This window comes from Panthera leo, chromosome B4 (genome assembly GCF_018350215.1).
Source record: "Panthera leo isolate Ple1 chromosome B4, P.leo_Ple1_pat1.1, whole genome shotgun sequence".
NCBI classification, from domain to species: Eukaryota; Metazoa; Chordata; class Mammalia; order Carnivora; family Felidae; genus Panthera; species Panthera leo.
Genome location: NC_056685.1, coordinates 110,254,830 through 110,276,658, shown reverse-complemented (window position 1 = coordinate 110,276,658; position 21,829 = coordinate 110,254,830). Strand labels below are relative to the sequence as shown.

The 21,829-nt window shown below is 41.8% G+C and overlaps 1 protein-coding gene across 4 annotated transcripts in view; it reads left to right on the top strand.

The window, feature by feature from the left end:
- The first annotated feature begins 832 nt into the window (after positions 1 to 832).
- The window catches only part of KITLG (KIT ligand), an 81,301-nt gene continuing 60,304 nt past the window's right edge, over positions 833 to 21,829 (top strand). For 2 of the 4 annotated variants that reach the window (XM_042947326.1, XM_042947328.1), the window contains exon 1: positions 835 to 1,039. Coding sequence is in view for 1 of the 4 variants with exons in the window: in XM_042947329.1 (XP_042803263.1) it covers positions 1,025 to 1,039 (15 nt within the window). In the remaining 3 variants the exon portion in view is untranslated. Of the gene's footprint in view, positions 1,040 to 21,829 lie in introns of all 4 variants that reach the window. The other 2 variants (XM_042947330.1, XM_042947329.1) reach the window with 2 other exon arrangements.

The window sequence follows — 21,829 nt, the reverse complement described above, 5'->3', positions numbered from 1 at the left end:
ACATAATGGTGTTAGCTATTATCACTGTTTTTGCATTATTTTTCCTACTTCAAAACTTTCCCTAACAGCTTTCAAAAAGTACAGCTTTTCAAACACTTGCTATTAGAGACCCGCACATTTAATAATCTATCCCTTCTCTTTTAATGTTAATTTATTTTCTTATGTTTATTTTTTGATTTCTAAAGAAACAACAGCAAACCATCCTGAAAATAGCATCTCCCTTAGCAATACTTAACCCTGAGTCAACAAATTTTTTTTAATTATAAATATTCATTCATTCACTGAAGAAATTGTTAAAGCAAATAGAAGGTAAGACAATGGCCTGCTACAGATCCCAATTAAGCTTTTTTTTAAATTTCCCTAAGGCGGGGCGGGGCGGGGAGGGGGGTGAATTCTTTGCTAGGCACCCAGCGAACTCCTCTCGAACCGCCTGTGTAAAAGGGGGGCCTCCCAGCTCTCTCCAGCGCGCGTCTATCCCCAGGCGGTGCCAGGTGAGCCCCGGCGGAGCAGAGAGGCCGAGCTGGGACTCGCCGCGCCAGGCACGCGGCGCGAGCGGCGGCTGCAGGTTGTTAAGCTCGCGGAGGGAAGCGCGCTCGCGGAGGGAAGCGCCCTCGCGGCTTCCCTTTGGTGTGCGCCCGCGGCTGCCACGCCAGGGGAAGCGCCTTGCCTGTTCAACTTCGGGGGCATTCGCTGCGCTCCGGCCTCCCTCCCGGGTCTCCCCGCCGTGCCCCTGCCCCGTCTTGCTTCCCCGGGGCTCCGGAAGGGAAGGAGGCGTGTCCGGAGCAGGCGGGAGGGACCTGTATAAAAGTGCTGGCGGCGCGCCGGCCGGGGCTTCACTCGCCGCCTTGCGCCGGGACTGGGAGCGCTGCGGGAAAGCACGGGCCGGGGAGAGGGCGCTGCGCTCGGGCTACCCAATGCGTGGACTATCTGCAGCCGCTGCTCGTGCAATATGCTGGAGCTCCAGAACATCTAAACGGAGTCGCCATACCGCTGCCTGGACTGGATCACAGCGCTGCCTTTCCTTATGAAGAAGACACAAGTGAGTAGGGCGCGCCGGGAGCTCGCCGGGTCTCCCAGGAAATCGCGCCCGGAGCTCGTGGGAGGCCGGCTTGTCTCGGCACCGGCTGCCGGGGCGAGTGGGGCTCTGCCCGCCGCACGAGCCAGGAGGGTGCGAGGGAGGCGGGCGTGGCGTGCGCGTCCGAGCGGCTGTGGCCGGGTGAGCCAGAGAGAGGAGGAGTGGGAGCGATGAGAGAGAGCTGGTGTCAAGTTTGGAGCCGCAGCCGTTAAGTTTGGAGCTGTCAGTCGGGAACCGCAGTTCCTGTAAAATGGAAGGATCTGCTCTTTGGCCGGAGAGGGTTTTGTTTTTTGTTTTTTGTTTTTTTAAGTTATCACGAGAAGGCATTTCTTTGCACGGGAGATGTTTTCCCGTGGATTCCGGGAGATTGCAAAACAGCTCCCAGCGCACCACGCTCGCTCTCGAACCCAGGTTTTTGTGCAGCCCCCCAAGTGGGCGTGGGGCTCGTGTGGACTCGGGTGCAGCCGCGGGAGCGAAGCCAACGGGAGCTCCTTAGCAGCTGCGCTCGGCGGGGCGGAGAACCTGCCCTGCCCGGCCAGCCCGGGAAACTTCGCTCTGCGAGGCGTTTGCCAGGTTTGCAGCTCTGGGTGAGTTTCCAGAGAGCCACAGATGGGGTAGTACCACCACACTGCACCCACCTTCTTCCATTAAAGAGGAGAAGGGGTTTTTTTTTTGTTGTTCGTTTGTTTTGTTTTTAATAGGCACCTCTAATGATAGTTATTGAGGTAATTCCCAGTGCTGCTCAGTTGTGCATTATACATAAACACTGTGGGTAAAGCACCGCCCAGGGGTACAATTAGACTTTTTTTTTTTTTTTTTTTTCCCCTTGAAGCAAATATTTGACTTATCGTTTGGAAAGGACTGCCGAGGTACTCCCACCCACAGTTCGTTCTGCATTATGGTTCTTACCTCTTCTCACTTCTCCCCTTAGGAATCTATCTGCGTAACTGCCGCGAGTTGGGTAAAACTGCCCTTTCACCCCCAAGAGGATCTCTCAGAGACTGCACTATCTGAAATGTGTCCAAGGGGTGGAAGTGGTGGGGAAAAAAGGAAATTGAGAATGTGTCCACATCGTCAGTTTAGAATGAAGGCATCCGTGAGCAGAAAATGCTTTACTGAATGAGTTGCTTTGTATCCTACTTTAAATTGATATGTAGGCCTGGGAAATGTACACATTCAGAAGGAAGTAGGAAGAACTGAGCTTAGTGCACAGGTGTGGAAAGGTCGGCAGGGGGCGGGGGGAAGGGATGCTGCCTGGCAGAAAGGAGGTTTGTGCAGTCTCCAGGGCAGCCGCCCAAGACTAAGCGGAGCGCGGGTTCCTCTCGAAAGCAGGTTCATAGGCAGAGCATTGAACGCCGCCACACCTGAGATCTGCACACTGTGATGTTGAAATGCAAATGTTAAAGACTGACAACAAAAGTTATAATGTAATTATTTGACTTGTACAAGCCTTCTGCTTTGTGGAATGTAAGGGCGGTGGGGGGGGCGGGGGGGGGGTGAGGACCAATTCCTTGTTATAGTAGCATCTCTTCAGGTGGATAGTAGTGGTGGGATCTGGTGGAGAAACCGTTACCTTCTAGTTCAGAAAGAAAAAAAAAAGCCTAAACTTTCCTATTTAAACAACACAGGAGACAGATCAGGTTAATGACCAACACTCCAAAGGGAGACGATGTACTATCCTGTCACTTTGAGAGTCAGTAGGATTGATGATCCTTGCACCCTTGCTTTGCAAAACAAACGTGAGCTCTGTAATCTCCTTTCTCACTTTGATTAAATGGCTGTGTAAATCGGATTACATGGAATAATTCCATTGAAAACCTGAAAGAGGTCGATCTAGGCTGAAACGCTGCGGCGTCAGTGACTCAGTGCTGCCGACCAGGGACATTTGAGAGGGCTAAATATTTTAGAAATGTGACCTGCTCCAACCAAGTTAAAGTGCAAGCCCTCTGGGGATCTTGCTGATGTTAAAGGGTTTGCAGGCAAAGGAGGGCAGTGCCCTTTGTTGAATGAAGGCATTCATTGCCAGGGATTTGATGACCTTCAAGGTTTCCTTTAAGGATACTTCTAGCAATTCCACATTCTTGCCACTAAAAAAGAAGACACTTGGAAATAGCAGGAAATCAATAAAATAATCCGTGGAAATGGGGGAGGGGAGTTAGATTCTCCTTCATATTGTTAAATTTCCTAATCCAAAAGTTAGAAGTTTTCTGTGCAACTGTATGAGGATGGAGAATAGTATAAGGAAATTAGACATTAATATGTAAGGTCATTTGTTCTGTAAGGTCATCTAATAGATGTCTAATAGATACCATAGATGTAAGGTCATCTAATGTTCTTGCCAGGGAGGAATATCTATTAATGCTTAACAGTTTAAATGATCATTTATAAAGATGGCATCTCGATACCAGAGTTCTAAGGCATATGGTTCTATATGTTTCCATTACCCAATACCTAAAATGATAACTTATTAATTGTAATAGTTTTAACTTGAATTACAAGCTCTCCAAGAATCCCAGGGACACCAGGCATTCTGGCTTTTCACTCACACCAAATAAGTGTGGAAATTCCATCAACAACCACTTGGGGTTTGATAAATTATTCTGTCATTTAGCATGTGTGATAAGACTTTAGTATTTGGAAAATAATTACACGGGCAGTAGTCCTTAGGAACAATTGTAACAAATTCAATCAGCCTATAGAAATGAATGCACTTTGCATTTTTCCTATTTCTGATTGTATTTGTGTGGTTTTTACAGTTTCTGAAGAGAATGGTGGCTCTGGCTGAGAAAGAACATCTATTTCAATGTGTAATCATTTTTTTTCAACGTAATGCTCTGTTATACTGGTATATTGAATAACAATTGTGCAGCATATTTGGTAAGACCAATTAGAAGAGTGCTGTCAGTTTAATGGGCCTGGTCCCATGTTTATCGATGTTGTACTTGTATTTTAGTTTTGAGATGGTTTGTGAGAGTTTTTATGACTGCTGTCAGTTTTAGAAATCGTAACATAGGAAAAATTCATCTTGCAAACAGTGTAGAAAGGCCATTTTAGGCACATGTTAGTTCTCTGAAAAGAAACAAATAGAATTCTTGTTAGCTTATGTTATTCCAAAAAAAATAATCCTCTTTTGTTTGTATGAAGTTTGCATCTGGGTGCTAATGCAAGTTTATAGAAAATAGCATTTATGAAGAGAGCATTTTAAAATTTTGTCTTTAAAATCGCTCAATTTGGATTGCGTGCTTTGAATAATTCTAATTTAGATAGCTTTTAATTGATAGATTCTGCCAAGACTTTAAAAGTCAAGTGCTAAGTCAATTACATTTAATATAAAACAAGGAAAGAAACCATATGGAAATCTGAAGGCCTGAGCCAAACCAATTAAAATTGCTAAATTTTATGTCTAACTACTGATTTGAAGATAGCAATTGTGAGTTACATTTTTTCTTTAATGATAAGTGGTTGAAATTCTTCCATCACCATAAATAACATTGGAGAAAAAAAAAAAATCCCTGCCCAAATAGCTGGTCTAAATATTGGAGAATATTTTATTGCGTGGTCCATTGAACCCCACTGCATGTGCCTTCTCCATCCATGTCTGGGGAGTGCCTCAACTATAATGGAAAGATCCTAGGATCTTGCTTTTGAAGACTTAAACTCTGATTTCTGTTTTACCACTGGTAAGACAAATGACTTTAGGCAAATGGTTAAACTTCTTAGGATTTCTGTTTTATAATCTGTATGATGATAAACTAGTTATAAAGATTCTTTTCCTGATCATTGTAAAGGGCTAAACAAAATTTTATATAGGTCTTTATCCCAGTACTGTGACTTCCTATAGTTACAGTCAGAATTTATTATTCCCCAGAAGAGAATTGCCTTGCTGGCAACTTAAAAACCAAAGAAAAACTGGCTATTGCAGCTAAATGATGCTTATCCAACAAAGCAGACAGACGAAAATTTTATAAATTTGGATCTGTGGATTCAGTGCCTCTCATTATACATGGTTATATTTTTATAGACTGTAATTAATACACCTCAAATAGGAATGTGTGAAGACAGAGGCTCTATGTGGCATGAGAGATGTTAAATTCTTTGGAATTTTTCTTTAGGGCTACCTGGGTGGCTCAGTCGGTTAAGCATCCAACTTCAGCCCAGGGCACGATCTTGCAGTCTGTGAGTTCGAGCCCCGCCCGTGTTGGGCTCTGAGCTGACAGTTCAGAGCCTGGAGCCTGCTTTAGATTCTGTGTCTCCCTCTCTGTCCCTCTTCTGCTGTGCGTTCTCTCTCTCTCCTCTCTCTTTCCCAAGAGTAAAGCCATAAACATTAAAAAAAATAAAAATAAATTGTTTCTTTTAAAGGTAAACCTGAATGAGGGAATTAGAATTGAAAATAAAAATAGAAACTGGAAGTATTATTACCATATCTGATTCATATCCATATTTCACTTACTTTCTGAGTTCCCCTGGTAAGATTCTGAGAGTTTACTGTAGACTGAATATACTTGGTCAGCTTCCTATCCTTGATGTTCTTTCTTGCACTTGCTCTCCTGAGGGAGGCCATGCATTCATTTCTGCAGAATGTCTTTACCGGGCAACATGCAGTGACTTTTTTTTTTTTTTTTCCCCATTTTGCAAGTTTGTGAGACTTCCCCCTCCCCCTTTTCTCGATTACCTTAATGTTCCCTTTTGTAAATAAGGGTGTAAAGCATTTGGATATAAATCTGAGGAATGATCTTTTATCTTTGTTTTCTACTACATGAATCATGAGCAGCTGCAGGAGACCCTTTTTTGGTGTTTGTCACCTGTGTAGTTAGACCAATTTATAAAACAAATGGAGGGAACACTGGGATGCTTTTATAATAAATGCTGTTTTCAGTTATTTTGTGTAGACTTTGTCTCATAGAAACCATTGACTATACCCTTACTAATTTGTAGATGCAACAAGATGTTTTTGCCTTTTCACTTAATTATGGGTATACTAAAAACTGTTTGCAAGGGCCAGGAGATTGAGAAACTGTCATTTCATCTCTACCTATTTCCTTCTGCGCAGAAAAAAAAGGAGATGGGCGGGGGTGGTGATTTTCTTATAATTAGGCCTCATGGTTCTTTTTTTAAAATCACAATGTGTGTCATCTAAAGAAAGACTGTTCTTTATGTAGCTCTCTTTCTCTTTTGGCTACATTTTACTATGTTTCTAGGCTGCCACATTGACTTGGATATTAGGGGATAGAGTTCTCTTATTAGCCCAGATAGAAGTTGTATGGCTTTGGGAAGGTATTTTAGTCTCTTTGAACCTTGGTTTCCTCAACTGTAAAGTGAGAAAGTAGGACTAGGTGATTTGTTTTTAAGTTTATTTATTTTTATTTTTTGTTTTGAGAGCGAAAGCATGAGCATGGGGGGGGGGGGGGGGCAGAGAGGGAAAGGCTGAGAATCCCAAGGAGGCTCCACACTGTCAGTGCAGAGCAGGATACGGGGCTCAAACCCATGAACCAAGAGATGATGATCTGAGATGAAATCAAGAGTCAGAGGCTTAACCGACTAAGCCACCCAGGTGCCCAGGACTAGGTGATTTCTAAGTGCCTTCTAGTTCTAAAATTCTCTATTTCTAAGATCCTAGTAAAATAAAGGTTTGAACCACATGACTTTTGAGCTTTGATTCTGAGATTTATGTAACCATTGCTTTGGTTTGGTGTGAATACAAATTATAACCATTGGTTTATGATTATGAACTAGCCAATGGGGAGAAATGAAGGTTTAAGTATAGACTGTTCTACTTTTAGCCATTTCACCTACTACATGCAATTTCTCTATAATAATAATAATGGTATTTACACTTTTCCTGTTTTAGCAATATCCACAGTTGACGAGGTTTTTTTTTTTTTTTCGCTTCTAATCTTTAAATTCTCCAAGTGAAGAAGAATCCTAAGGCAAGGTCAGACAGCCAGAAGAGGTAAATTTACAAAAGGTAATGAAGGCCTCCCAGTATTTATTTGCTTCTCTTTGCTGCCTCTGCAGCCCCCCACATCTGTGTGCAGGGAGTGGAGTAGAAGGAGCATTTAGAGGGCAGAATCAGAGGAATGGGTCCAATGTTCACGCTTGTTCCACTGCCCATCACTGAATCTTAGTAGTCTTGGGCAAGTCTTGGGCAAGTCAGGGGCAAGTCATTGGCAAATCATGGGCAAGTCACGGGCAAGTCTCTGAGTGGTAGTAGTATCTGTGCATCTCACTCAGAGTTAATCCTGAGAAGATCATGAAGTGGAGACCTGTAGCTGGAGGCACTGAAGCTGGAAAAAAGAGGGAATAACCCTTTTGCCGCAGGGAAGAGACCTTTCCTGCGGATAACACATAGGACACTTGGAGTGGCAGAGTCTCTCCTTGCCCTGGCTTTTTTGCAGTTCTAATGTGGTCTCAGTTTCTGGAACACCTCTCACCTATCTCCTTTCCTTAGCTTTCCTTAAGGACTGATACTAGCTGAGAGTTGGGGCAAGCCCAGTAACAGGCAGTCGGTTTTCCTTAGCAGTCAGAAGCCATGGCTGCCTTTTTTTCTTATTGTTGGCATGAATTCTCCTATTCTTCTTGTTGACCACATTCTTAGTCAAAGGTCAGTTGGACCTCTCCTCCAGCGAGAGAACGTGGATGCCTCAGAAAATAGAGCCGAGACAATGATGGTAATGCTCTTCTCAAAACGCCCGCAGAGTCAAATGTGCTACCCATGAAAACAAAGTCAAAATTGAGTGATCCAGACAGTTAAACTAGCAGTTACCTGGATGCAGGAATTCAGTACTTGACTTTGCAGGTTGCCTTGAGGCCTTGAATACCGTGGATTAGAATGTGGTCTTAACAGGGGCAGTTAGGGTGCCTTTTCTGTGTTCCTGGTGCATAGATGGCAGCTCAAAAATCCCGCAGTTGCCTTGCAAAGAATGCCTTGCTCCCATGGAAAAGGGCGTAAAGGGCGAGAGCAAGAGCAAACCCACCATCAGTGCTCACTTGAAAGAGCAAGCCTCCCTCTGTTTCATCTTTGAGGAAAGGGCATCCCCACTGCATAATAGGCCTCCCCTGTGGACCTGGGAGGAAAGAGCACAGCCCAGAGCAGGGCCTTGTGTTTGTCTTGTATACTATACACATGCTGTTGCTCTTTGAGGAACAGAAGTTTATCTTCTGAACAAAAGCCCTGTGGGTGCTGAGAACTTTTGCCTCTTTTTCACCTTGACATAAAATCTCTGAAGCCAATGACCTTTCCATTGAAGTGCCTTGACTAAACTCCAGGACCACAACTCCTCTCCTAATTGGCTTGTTTCTCCTTAATGCACGCATTTGAATGGTTGTAAACCAGGGCACTGATAGAAATGACAATTTAATAGTAGCTGTCTATTGTGAGGGTCTCTCTTCTGCTGAGTTTTCCACTGTTTCCTTGGGGTCCCTTTCTAAAGCCCTCCCAGGCAACTGCCTTGTGAAAACACAGATTCCTTGATTTCCAAGAAGAGTGTTGCAGAGAAAGCGGGTTGTGTTATAAAGGTCTTGAACCCCCTCCTGGGATGTGCTGTCCATACGGATGGCTCTCAAAATTTATATTCACTGCAGAACTTCAGATGGGGGGCAGGGTGGAGAGGTTTCATATGAAATGTGATTTTGAAAACCCAAGGATTGCGAAACAAACCTTGGCAGTCACACATCATTATTTATGGTTCTGTGTAAACCTGCAATTTAACGCTTCTGAAACAGTCAACACATTAGGGATTTACGTTTTTCATGACCAACTAAAACCTCCTGTGATTGCTTTAGTTGGGATCTTCTGGTGATTTTAGAAAACTGCTTTATTTATCTGGCCCTGCCCAGACATCTCTGATGTGTTCCATTATGCAGAGGCCTAACACATGTTATTCTATTGTTTGTTAGATAAATTATCACAGTACAGGGGAGTTGGCTGGTGTTTTCAGCCTCCAGGTGGTCCAAAGTGGACACCAAAATGCCAAGGATAAAAGAGGAGCTAGAAAACATTCATGAAAAATGAACAGGAGGTTATTAGCATAATGTGTTTAATATTAGATGAAATAAATTCTATGTAGAAAAGCACAGAGCTGCAAAATAGGGTTTATATAATCTTTGTCTTCACAACAATTGTAACAGGCTTGTTTTTTTCATTTTTAAAACTTTTTATTTCTTAACCCCTGCCCAGGAAAATCGTTTTTAAACTTCAATACGTGTTTGTTTATAATGTTCCATGGCCATAGTGCTGTGTCTTAACAACATTCAGAAAGTGGGCTTTTCTTCTCCCATTTGAAACTTAGATCTTTTTTACTTCTGAACAATTCTATGCGCTTTTAAATCCCAAACTGATTTGACCATTGTTTGTACCTCTGTACAAATGTCACACATAAATGATTCATCTTGGGGGAAAATAAAAAGGAAATTTACTGTAGTTAAGTGTTAAATGTTTGACATTTAAATGTGTAGCCATTTTAAATAGCTCCCATCATTGTTTTTTATAAAATCAAATCATCCTGATACTAAGATCATGCCAAAATGACACTTAGTAGAACACTGATCCAAGATTAATTAATTCATAGAATTTTTCTTCTGGGAGGTAGGTGCTGTTTGTTGTTGTTTTTTTTTTTTCCAAATCCCATTTCACAGATGAGGAAATTAAGATAAGGTCTTTTCTCTGCCAACTCCAAGTGTTGATTGCCAACACTAACACCCAAAGATGTTTAGCTGGCACAACCACAGTGCATTCGTGAGGCTAATTCAGTACCTCAAAGATGCATATTCTGTTATAGGAACATTGAATCCAAAAACAATTGCAATTCAGATATTAAAACAGCTGCCAGTGATACTAATTTGAACAACAAAAATTGCGTGATTCTAGTTCCCTAACCGAGTGGTTTATACTAGATGCTTAATAAATACATATCAAATGTTGTGGAATGAATAGATACCTGATTCAGGTTGTTAGGTACTGATATATTTTTAAGAATTTTTTTTTGTTTTTTTTAACAGAAGGCAAATTTTAACTACTATATTGAGTCTATTATACAAACGCATGTGTTTGGTTGATGATTGGAAGGGTTACTCTGTTCACCATTTACAGCATTAATTTTCAGTATATATGCAATATAATTTACTAGCCAAAACTGGAGACCATGCAAGAAAATAGAAAACATTGGATTGAGTTATAGCTCAGATTGTTATTGGTTCTGCCACTTATTATTTATATGACTTTTAGTGTTTCTCTCTGAACTTTACTTTCCCAATCTTAAAATAACTGCCTATTATACTACTGAAGAGGTAATGATTAAGTGAGATCATGTCTAAGGGCACAGTGACTTGTACTTACTAAATAATCTTCTGATTCTCTGCTAGAATAGTGAATCACAGAACATTACAGCAAACCCACATTCTATAAGAAATAAATTCATTATTAGCAATACCTGGTTTTGGCTATAGGGCTTGAATGAATAAATGAATTACAATAATCCTTACAGATTAATTCCTTAACTACCTTTTTTATATATCATCTACCTTCTTTTTTTTTTTTAACGTTTTATTTATTTTTGAGACCGAGAGAGACAGAGCATGAACAGGGGAGGGGCAGAGAGAGAGGGAGACACAGAATCGGAAGCAGGCACCAGACTCTGAGCCATCAGCCCAGAGCCCGACGCGGGGCTCGAACTCACGGACCGGGAGATCGTGACCTGAGCTGAAGTCGGACGCTTAACCGACTGAGCCACCCAGGTGCCCCTATCATCTACCTTCTTTAATACTCAAGTACTCTTAGCAAATTCAGCAAAATTCCCCCCCCCCCCAATTTTATCTTTTACCTTTCTCCCCTTTCTTAGAAAGGAAACAGTTGTATAAATAGGCCAAAAGACAAGCTGGTTAAGAAGAGAGACAGCAGCTAATAGAATATGGAAGTAAGACTAGTTAGTAAGTTAATAGTGTTGATTATGTACCGTGGATGAGGCACCATGCCACAAACTGCACAGGTGGATCTCATTGGATTCTTGGGGCGGGGAGAGAAAATTTAAGGAGATAGTGATGTTTTTTTGTAAAAACAAGGAAACTAAAGTTCAGAGAGATTAAGAAAATTTTCCCAAGATTAAGAGGAAAAAAATACAAGTAAGTGGAAGACCTTGGTTTGCAAGATAAGCCTGTTTAATTACAAAGACTAGATTCCTCCTAACCGCTGCAGTAGAATGCACCTGTATTTTAAGTATGTATACACACATGTGGTCCAGAGGACTTGTGTGTGTGTGTGTGTGTGTGTGTGTGTGTGTGTGTGTGTGTGTGTGTAGATTATGCCTTTTAATCTAATGTGGGCAAGACTGAGAGCAGGTGGGGCTGAGTTTCTGCTTAAGTGACCTGCTGCTTTTGACCCAGGAGTATAAATAGTTGTGAAGGCCAACAGGAGCCTGGGCTTGGTCCCCAGCCTCTCCCCCCACCCCCAGCCCCCGCCCCCATCTCCTTAGCCATCAGATGCATCCCTCATCTGTTATAAGGGAGGCCCCCTTAGAAACTGTAAAAATGCCTTTTACTTACAGAATTAAGAAGTACTGCCAAATCCTTGGTGTCTTTCAAAGAAAATTGTTTTTGTTTTTGTTTTTTTGTGGGGTTTTTTTGGCAGAGGGAAATTTTAAAATATTTTAAAATTGTGTTTCAAAAACTTCTTGGAGGAACAGGGAGGCTTCAGGGATTACTTTAATCAATTTGCTCTGACCTTCTTTCGTGCTATTTTTGAAGACAGTTTTAAGTGGCTCTGATGATACTAGAAAACTATTTCATAATAATGCCCTTATGCTTATTATGTCTGGCTTTTAAAACTACCAGCCATTTAAGTTGTGACCTTTGCATTGTCATTCTTTGCCCAAGTGCAGGAGTAGTAAAAATTTATTTTCTGCATTGATGTTAGGATTGTTTAAATAAATGACAGTCACAATACCTTTATCAGCAGCATCAGTATGTAACCTAGCAGCACTTTATTGGAAATGAAAGTGTTAACTAGAAGGAATCATTTGAGTACAGGTGAAGGGAACAGAACAGGGGTGTGATGAACCAAACAGACACCAAATAGATGGCCTACTTTGGTTGGCTAAGCACATCATCTTGAGCCTCAGTTTCCCCATCTGCCAAACAAGGGGACCAATAGTGCATTTACCCAGGGTGGTAATGAAGATTACATGAAATCCACAAAAAGCCCTTAATCCAGTGCCTGGCACATTGGCAATAATACATGTTTGCTGTTATCGTGAGCATTAAAGACGTGGTAAGTTTATCAGTGTCAATGACTTCTGTCTTAAAGTGACTTTAATTGTCAGGTCTCGACTGTCAGAATGAAAGGGAGAGTTGAAGCAGTTCACCCAGATAACTCAGGCTTCAGACTCCCTTTAGTCCTGAATAATTTGATTGTTTTCATTCCCTACTTTAACAAAAACTGAAAAAGGGCTAAATGTGCATGATTTATAATCGCAAGATAGTTTACCTAGGAGCAATTACTTCTTTCTGTCATGTGCCCAAGGCCACAGAGCTAATCCGAGGTAGAGCTGCTTCACGAACCAGCCAGTTCAGAACCAGAGTCTCTATTCCTAAACTCTGTGCTTGGAGCTGGAGGCACGGAGTAGGAGTCCTTCCCCTGAATTGGTGAGTGGTTTCCTACTTTTCCCCGTCCAGAAGGAGAAGTCATTTTCAGCATCAGCAGAAATACAGCCACCTGTCCAGGGAGAATGGGAAGAGCGTTTGCGTTAGAGGACCTAGGCCTTCCCTCCAGCTCTTGACTCCAGCTTGCCAAGGGATCTTATACAAGTTATTTAACTCTGCTTAACCTTTTCTTAACCTGGAATTTCCTCCTCCATTTAAAAAAAATTTTTTTTTACATTTTATTTATTTTTGATAGAGAGCATAAGCAGGGGAGGGGCAGAGAGAGAGGGAGACACAGAATCCCAAGCAGGCTCCAGGCTCCGAGCTGTCAGCACAGAGCCTGACGTAGGGCTCGAACTCACAAACCGCGAGATCATGACCTGAGCTGAAGTCGGACGCTTAACCGACTGAGCCAAGCAGGTGCCCCAAATTTCCTCCTCCATAAAATAAAATAAGAATACTTAGAGGCTTTCTTCCCTTTCTTCCTCTTTCCTCCCTTTTCCTCCCTCCACCCCCCCTTCTTTTCCTTGTTTCCCCCCCTTTTTTTTTTTAACCGAGAAAGAGTATCCTATGTACCTGCTTTGTGATTGTCACTCATGGAATTACACTACTATAAAAAATAATTGTCAGGCTTAACACATATTTTCCTACTATACTGTTAAACACAAAATTATATGTTTGTGGAAAGTGCTTGACTCATTGGCCTCAAAGACACTTGAAGGAGAATGGACTTTGGGGTTAGAAGGAGACCCAAGTCCTAGCTCTGTTACTCACCAAGACCGTGTGCATGTTGTTAACATTCTTTCTCTAGGCCTTGATGTTCTCATGTGTATAATGGGTTAATATAGGTAATAGTACACAATTGGAAGAATACGAAGATTAAATGACATAATCTATGGAAGTTGGCTGATGCGAAACCGATGTTTGATAAGTGGTATCTCTAATCTTTCGGGCTATATTTTACCAGCAAAGATAAGATCAGTATATGCCAGACTGTGTACTCTGTGGGTTTGTTCCATTTGTGTGATGGCTATAATAATTTAAAATCTGTTGTTGTTAAAAGGCAGAGGTTATGGGTGATGTGGGAAATGGGATTGTGTATGGTAATTGGAGATGAGTAAGGGGTCTGGCTCAGGATCCACATCCTCCTTTGTAACTAAGGATGCTGACATACGTCTTGGCTACCTCACAAGCTGTGTGTGTGTGTGTGTGTGTGTGTGTGTGTGTGTGTGTGTGTGTGTGTGTGTGTGTGAGAGAGAGAGAGAGAGAGAGAGAGGGAGGGAGGGAGAGAGAGAGAGAGAGAGAGAAGATAATTGAGCAGTGAGTGCTCTGTAGACCATGCTGTTCCACTCAGGGGTCTAGGTCATGTTATTCTAACTCTTGAGTGATTAAAAAATTCAAACTTTCTAAATATACAAATGCTTTCTATTAATGTCTTCCAAAAATGAGCCTCAAACAACCTTATGTGTAGTATATATTGATAGCTTTGGAGATTCCTAAATCTGGAGTCATCTCTTCAGAAGGATGACCTTGAGTCACAATATTCTGATTTTTCTGATTTGTAAAACGAGGTTTACAACAGTTCTAATTCCTCAGGTGGTTGTCAGGATTAAATGAGCCAGTACCTGCAATAAATTCTAGGTGCTTTTAAGCAAAGTGTGTTTTTGCTTTCAAAGCTTTTTTAAGTTTTTTTAATTTGACTTAATTATTTTGCAAGTACTAAATTTAATAAGTGTGTAGGGATCAATAATATGGTAGTGTTTTCCTTGTGAATTCAGGTTCTATTTTCCTGAAGGTAATTGTGTTTAGAGTGTGAGGGCTTGATTGTCCAGGTTAATCTTCAAGTAAGTTTGTATCAATCAAACAAGCTACTTTTATCAGTCTGTTACTTCAGGTAAACAAGCATTCCATTCTTTGACGGAACATTAAACTGTTGTGTTCCTTTTGATGGAGTGCTGACTGGTTCAAAGCACTTGTGAAAGAAAACAGCTCCTGTTTCCTGACATTGTATAATCTAAAGAGCCTTTCTAGAGGTTTCTTGACTGAATCTCTTACCATTGCTACCTCAGTGATTAAATTACCAACCTAGAAATGTACGATGTGATTTTTGGGTTCAGTTCAGAGTAGATTTAACAACAACAAAAAAAATTGAACCAAGACTGTGAAACCAAGAAGCGAGATTTCTTTTAAATGGTAAGGGGGGAAAAAAGTATAAGTCCGTTATTTTCAGACCCAAAGGAGAATGGGATGGAACATCGTCACATATTATTTTTGTTAGTGGTCTAGGAGGAGAGTTGGAGTACAAGGGAGCTTAGTTTTGCATCTCTTCCCAAAAATTTGTGTCCTGACATTTGAAGGGTTCTGCAGGAATGTCAGAACAAGAATTTGCCCACACAGGAGATCCATGTCCTGAATACGGTTATGTGGTCTTGATGTTTTAGTCTTTCCAAGGGTGTCCATTTCATTATCCAACAAAACAAATGGTGATTTCTGTAGTTTGAAAGAGTCTAGAGCACACAATCTAGAGTGATTAGAGGGAGTCTCACTGTGTAACTATCCTGGTTTAAAATCCTCCCCTGCCTTTTCATTATCCGCAGGATAAAGTCCAAACCCTCAGCACACTATACAGGGTTCTCTGTTGGCTGTTGCTTATTTCCTCTGCTCCCTGAGTGGTAAATTTTATTATGGTGTCATCTGACACTGTAATAAAGGTGTAGTGATGCACCTAGCACACCAGATTGGTCTTCTGGCCCTGTCAGCCCTTCTCCATCCTCTGAGTTACTTCCTCTTCCAAGAAGGCCTCTGTGATGTTTGTTTGCTCTTATTCTTCATCCGTACTCCCCGGATCTACCCTGTGCTTCCGTAGCATTAAAAAAAAAAAAAAAAAATCACATAGGAGCACCCTGTTGTCTCAGTCGTTTAAATGTCCGACTCTTGATTTCCGTTCAGGTCATGATCTCACGATTCATGAGTTGGAGCCCCACGTCGGGCTCTGCACCAATAGTGCAAAGCCCACTTGGGATTCTCTCTCTGTCTCTCTCTGCCCCTCCCCCACTCATGCTATCTCACTCTCAAACAAAACAAAACAAAACCAAAGCAAAAAATCATAGAATGAAAACAATGTACTGAAATTATCTTCTTACCTGTCTGCCTGTCTAAATTGCCTCATGTTGGTATCTCAAGTTAGTGGCCCAGCACCAGAATCTTGGTAAAGATTTTCCGAACCAAACTCTGATCAGATGCCGCATTCTAAACTTGGATCTGGGTATTTATCATTTTTATGCCTGCTGACCTCAGTTGATATATGGGTTGGCACTAAGGAGAGTGATTTAGTTAGGAGGTAAGAAGATCACTTTAGAATAGTACTATTCTGCATTGGTATCAGTAAGAAGTACGTATAACCATGCAGATAACACTGGCCCACACAAACGTACGTTGTTCAAACATAACTCTGTTTGGAGAGAGAAATGGGCCAGTTGGGCTTGTAGAAGAGAATGGAGACCATGGATTAAAACAGAGAGGAGGGTGGGAAAGTTCTGGCCATCTTTTTTTTTTTTTTTTTAAGTTTATTCATTTTGAGCGAGAAAGCATGTACACATGAGAAACCGTGTGCACGAAGAGGGGAGGGGCAGACTGAACGGCAGACAGAGAGAATCCCAAGCAGGCTCTGCACCGTTGGCAAGGAGCCCGACACAGGGCTTGAACCCATGAACTGTGAGATCATGAACTGAACGGAAATCAAGAGTCAAATGCTTAACTGACTGAGCCACCCAGGCACCCCAAGTTATTGGCCATCCTTAAGGAAATAATACAATAGGTCAAATATCAGGTGCCAGCAGTGTTGCTAACTAAGATGTATAGAAGGTTTAAGAGCCAGAAAAGATTTGAGGCATAATACTGTTGCTGATGAAAAAAAAAAAAAATACATGCTTTATCTCCCCTGTCTCCATCTGTGAGAGTGGTACTGTGGATGTTCCTTTTGACAGAAGAGGAATGTGGGCTTGGGGAGGTTGAGCAAGTGACTTCGCATCTTCTATCCAGTCAGTCTTCAGACCTGATCTGTTTGCTCCTAAGCCTTTGCTTTGTACTGGTATTTGTCATCTTCTTGTATTGCCTGGATAGCGTGTTTTCCTTGATATACAATTAATAATCATATATAATATAATGAATACGATTGTTGTAAGTAAAGTAGGTTCTTACTCCACAGCTTACCTACATTCAAGATGCTTCCTTTTAGATTTTCTTCATAGTTTGCGTTACTTAATAGTTAGCCAGTGCAGTAAACAGAGACAGGGTGTTCTATACATTCTGATACTGATGTGTATAATCCCTGTCTGGAAAGTGATAAGAGACAGAAATATGACAATATGAGAAGTATTAGATGGCTCAATTTGAGTGACAGTTAAGAATTTAAGACCGATGTGGTTAAGGAATTTAGCAAAAAATGATGTTTCGGTTAAGGAATTTAGCAAAAAATGATGTTTCAGTACTTAAGATCAAAGATCTATTTACATGCAGAGGAAGAAGGTTAGAGGAGGATTAGTAAGTGATGTTTTCAAGTTTCATCTGTGATTAGAATACACCATGTTAGTGACTCGGGGAAGTAATAATGCTGCTTTACCATACAGTGCTAGAGTAACAATATAGTATAGGATTCGTATACTTTAAAAAATTCATAAAACTCTTTGGATGCCAAGTTTTCAAAGTTCTGAACTTTTTTTTTTTTTCAAAGTTTACTTTGAGAGAGAGTGTGAGAGGGGCAGAGAGAGAGAGAGAGAGAGAGAGAGAGAGAATGAATCCCAAGCAGGCTCCGTGCTGTCAGTGTGGAGCCCGATGCTGGGCTCACACTCAGAAACCATGAGATCATGACCTGAGCAGAAATCAAGAGTCAGATGCTCAATTGACTGAGGCCACCCAGGCACCCCAAAGTTCTGAAATTTTAAAGTTAGGCAACCTTGTAGCATGGTCTGTCTATTTTTCTTAATCAGGTAAGCTCCACTTGGGGTGTAGAACTAAAATGTTAACATTTCTGGAACCCATAAAACTTCTCAAATATTAAATAATTATTACCTCAAAAAGAGCAAAGTCTACCTCCTGCCCTGATTGGAAAATGAAAGCTCCAAAAAGTACCATAAATGAGAAGAGGAGATAACCTACAAAAATTAAACCATGAAGTAGATGTGCATAATTATCTGTGCGGATTTGGCACCTAAATCATAGAGCAGCTGAAGCATATCTTTTAAATTTCACTTAACTGGAGGTGCTGCCCACACAGGCCTCTCTCCACGTCCCGAGGAAGTAGATCCCCATTCTCCCAGCTATGGTGAGAGAGCCTCTGTGCTACCCAGGCAGTCCCCCTGTTTACATTTATTCCCTCCAGCTTCCTTTAATTCCTCAGCAAAGCAGCTGCTTTGAAAAGAAACTCTCCCCCCCCCCCCCCCCCGCAAGGATTATCTTGCATGGCTACCCACTCACCCTCTTTCCTGACTCAAGAAGAAAGTTCGTTTTTTGTTTTTTTCCTCCCGGACTTAGAGTAAGAACTTGAGGGTTTTAAAGTACATTTTTCATCTTCTTTTGTTTTTTAAACCAGGGAATATTATCAAGTAAGCTTCCAAGTCCAACTTGAGAAAGAATTTCAGAACACAAAATAGTTTACATTTACTTTGAAGACTGTTAACTCAGAATCTTTTAAAAAATTTTAAAAACCTGTGATGCCTGTACTGGTATCCTGATACACTGTAAAAGCTCGGCCTTTTAATTTCTGTTGTTAAGTCTTCTTTCTGTACTGAATTTGGAGTCTTCTCCTCCATAAGTGATATCATGGAGAATGCTAAGTATAACTTCATGAATATCATGGTGAAAAATTGGAATAAAAGGGCTGACCACTTACTATTGCATTTTCCTACTGTTAGGCATGACTGAAGCCTATGGGAGTGGGGCAGAGAGTGTCATTTGAGTTGGGCATGAGTTTTCCAGTTTGCTTATGCTTATGCTGTTTTATTTCTTGCATACAAGTCAAGGGAGAGGGCAGCAGTTAAAGTATGCTTGTGTTACTCTCTTGAAGAAAAGGGAGCTTTTTATGTCTTCAGTCATACTAGGAATAGGTCTGGATGACAAAAAATAATAATAATAATAGCTCTAAGAGCTTGTTTTTGCCTGCTGTAGTAGGTCTCTAGGGATGACCTAGAGATAAGTCAACCCATGCTTTGGGAAGAGATAAGATTAGCATTTAAAAGCTTAACCTGTGTCATTGCTTCTGAACATATCTGCTCCCAAGTGAAGTCCTAGTCTCTGCAAGTGTTCCCAGTGCAGACGTACCATGAGTAATTTTTTTTTTTTTTTTTTTTTTTATTGACTGCTTGAGAAATCTTGATGGATTGCAGCTCACTGGGGAGACAGGGAGAAATTTACAGTTGTTGTATTCTGAATTCTAAATGAAGTGCAGAATTTTAGGATTCTCAGAGATTTCCCCTGAACTTACCATAGGAAAGTGTCTGCATTCCAGATCTGTGGGGTTTTTATTGTTTTTGTTTTAATATGCTCCTGTTGGGTCAATAAAGGAAAGTAACTCCAAAATTATACTTAATCTAGGTTCTTTAGAAAGGGAATTCTGAGGGGGGTGCCTGGATGGCTCAGTCGGTTGGGCATCCATCTTGATTTCGGCTTGGGTCTTGATCTCCTGGTTTGTGGGACCGAGCCCCGCATCAGGCTCTATGTGCTGACAGTGCAAAGCTTGCTTAGGATTCTCTTTCTCCCTCTCTGTCTCTGCCCCTCCCTTGCTTATGCTGTATGTATGTGCACACTTTCTGTCTCTCAAAATAAACTTTAAAAAAAAAAAAGAATTCTGAGGATTTTACAGGCAGGTCAGCACCTTGGCTTATTATTGTGCCTTGGCCACATCTTCCAGGAAAGGCATTTTCTAGTAGTTCTTTATTCATTAGTTGTTTCTGTAGAATTTACTGTAAGGCACTGTGCTAATGGCTAGAAATACTGTAGTGAAAAAAATCACCTCATTGCTGTGCTTCATGGAGCTTACAGTCTACCCCTGGTTTTATATCCCAATTTACTATTTTCATGGAGCTAGAAAAGTACTTAAAGGTACAGAGATAATGGTTAGAAGTTCAAACCGAAAAGCAGTTAGCTAATGTCACACTTTGAATAATTAAGAGAATGTGGAATATTACTTATATATGTCATTAGGATTTAGCACTTACCGGACCCTCGAGTGAGAATTAGGACAATGGTTTATGGCCAACTGATGAGCAAAACTCTTCTGTTTATCCTGTGTTCATTCATTTAAAAAATATTCACGAGAGGCTTCCCAGTGGGCTCTATCCATTCTGGACAAAATGGTGAGACACCGCAAATACTGGCCGGTGGTGCTCAGACCCCAGTGCAAGAGACAGATTATAAGCAAAACTGGTGGATGATGTTGCAATTCAGTTGTGTGAATCTGGACACTGGCTGCTGAGAATTGAAGCCTGCGTTATCCAGACTTCATCTGTACCCCAGTTCGTAAGCCCGCGTTTGCACTCTAACCATCGTGGTCTGTCCCGTATAAGAGAAGGCTTGCGTTTTGTGGATACTTCAGTAGCAAGTTGCACCGTGTGCAACGCACACATAAGGAGCCTGTGCTGTGAGTGAGGAGCAGCTCCAGGTGCTGGAGGTAAGAGTGAAGAGCAAGAACAATAGACTTCTCATCTTCACACCATTGACCTGCTTGTCAGTAGGGACAGGTGATAAACAAGTAAACTAACTGGGTAAGCAGGAGAACTTTCTGATGAAAAGTGATTCCGTGGAAATAAAACTGTGATAGGAGAAGGTTTGGAGCTGCTGAAGACAGGTCACTTTGGGAAGGTTTCTCTGAGCAGGTGGTATTTGAACTGAATCCTGAGTGACAAGAAGGACTTGCCTTTGCAGGGCCCAAGAGGAGAAAGCTCACGGCAGCGAGTGCAAAGGGCTTATGGCAGGAATACATTTCAGGTGTTTCCGGAACAAAAAGGAGGCCGGTGGGGTTGTGGTGAGTATGGTGGGGAGAGAGGGCATGCTAAGATGGGAACATGGAAGTAGGCAAGTTTATGTTAAACAGAGCCTTTTAGGCCTTGGTCAGCAGCTCACATGTTGTTGTAAATGGAACGGAAAGGTATGCAGAGATTTGAAGCAAGCAGTGAGTACTGTCGTGTATTCCCAAAGGGCCACACTGTTGTTAAGTAGCAAGCGTGAAAGCAGAGAAGGCTATTTAGAGGCCTTTGAAGGCTTCTGGGCAAGCGTGGAGCCTGTACTGTAGCCGTACAAGATGAGACGGAGAGAAGTGAACGTTGCAAGATTTATTTTGCTGGTAGAACTAACAGGGCATAAGAGACTGGATATGGAAATAGGGGAAGAATCAAGGATGGTGCCCAGAGTTTTGGCTTGAAGTTTGGAAATAACATTATCCGGGATGCTTGTTCTAAGTGTCGTTGTTAACAATGGCAACTTTTACAGGGGTGTGCCTCCTGTCCGGTACCGTACCAAGTGCTTTGCATATTAGTCCTCAACAGGCCTGGAAAGTGGGTTCTATTAGGCCCATGGTACAGGTAAGAAGACTAAAGCACAGAAAGATAAACTTTCCATAGGCCACAAGGCAGGTCAGTGGCAGAGTGGGGATTCAAAGTTGGGCAGTCTGATTTTAAAATTTGTTTAGTTATAGAGTGGGGAAGGGGCACTTTATATTTATTTATAGAGAGGGAGAGACACCAAGCAGGCTCCATGCTCAGTGGAGAGACTGATGCGGGGCTTGACCCCATGACATGAGATCATGACCTGAGCCGAAGTCAAGGCTCGGACACCCACTTAACTGAGCCACGTAGGTGCCCCTTGGTAGTCTGAATCACTGTCCCCCAGGCCCTACTCCACACTGCTTCTCTGTCCATGAGTACACACATTCTGTTTTCGAAAGCGGTCTTGAATTTATTTATTGCTGGAGCTCAAGCTGACTTTTGAAACTCTGTTGTCTAGGTTAACATTCACCCATGGCCCAAACAGTTCAGCCTCACTTTTACACGAGGTCAAGATGGCCACCTGCTTTGGGAGAGCTGATCCAAATCCAAACCCAGGGCAGTTTCACAAACTCTTTATCATCTC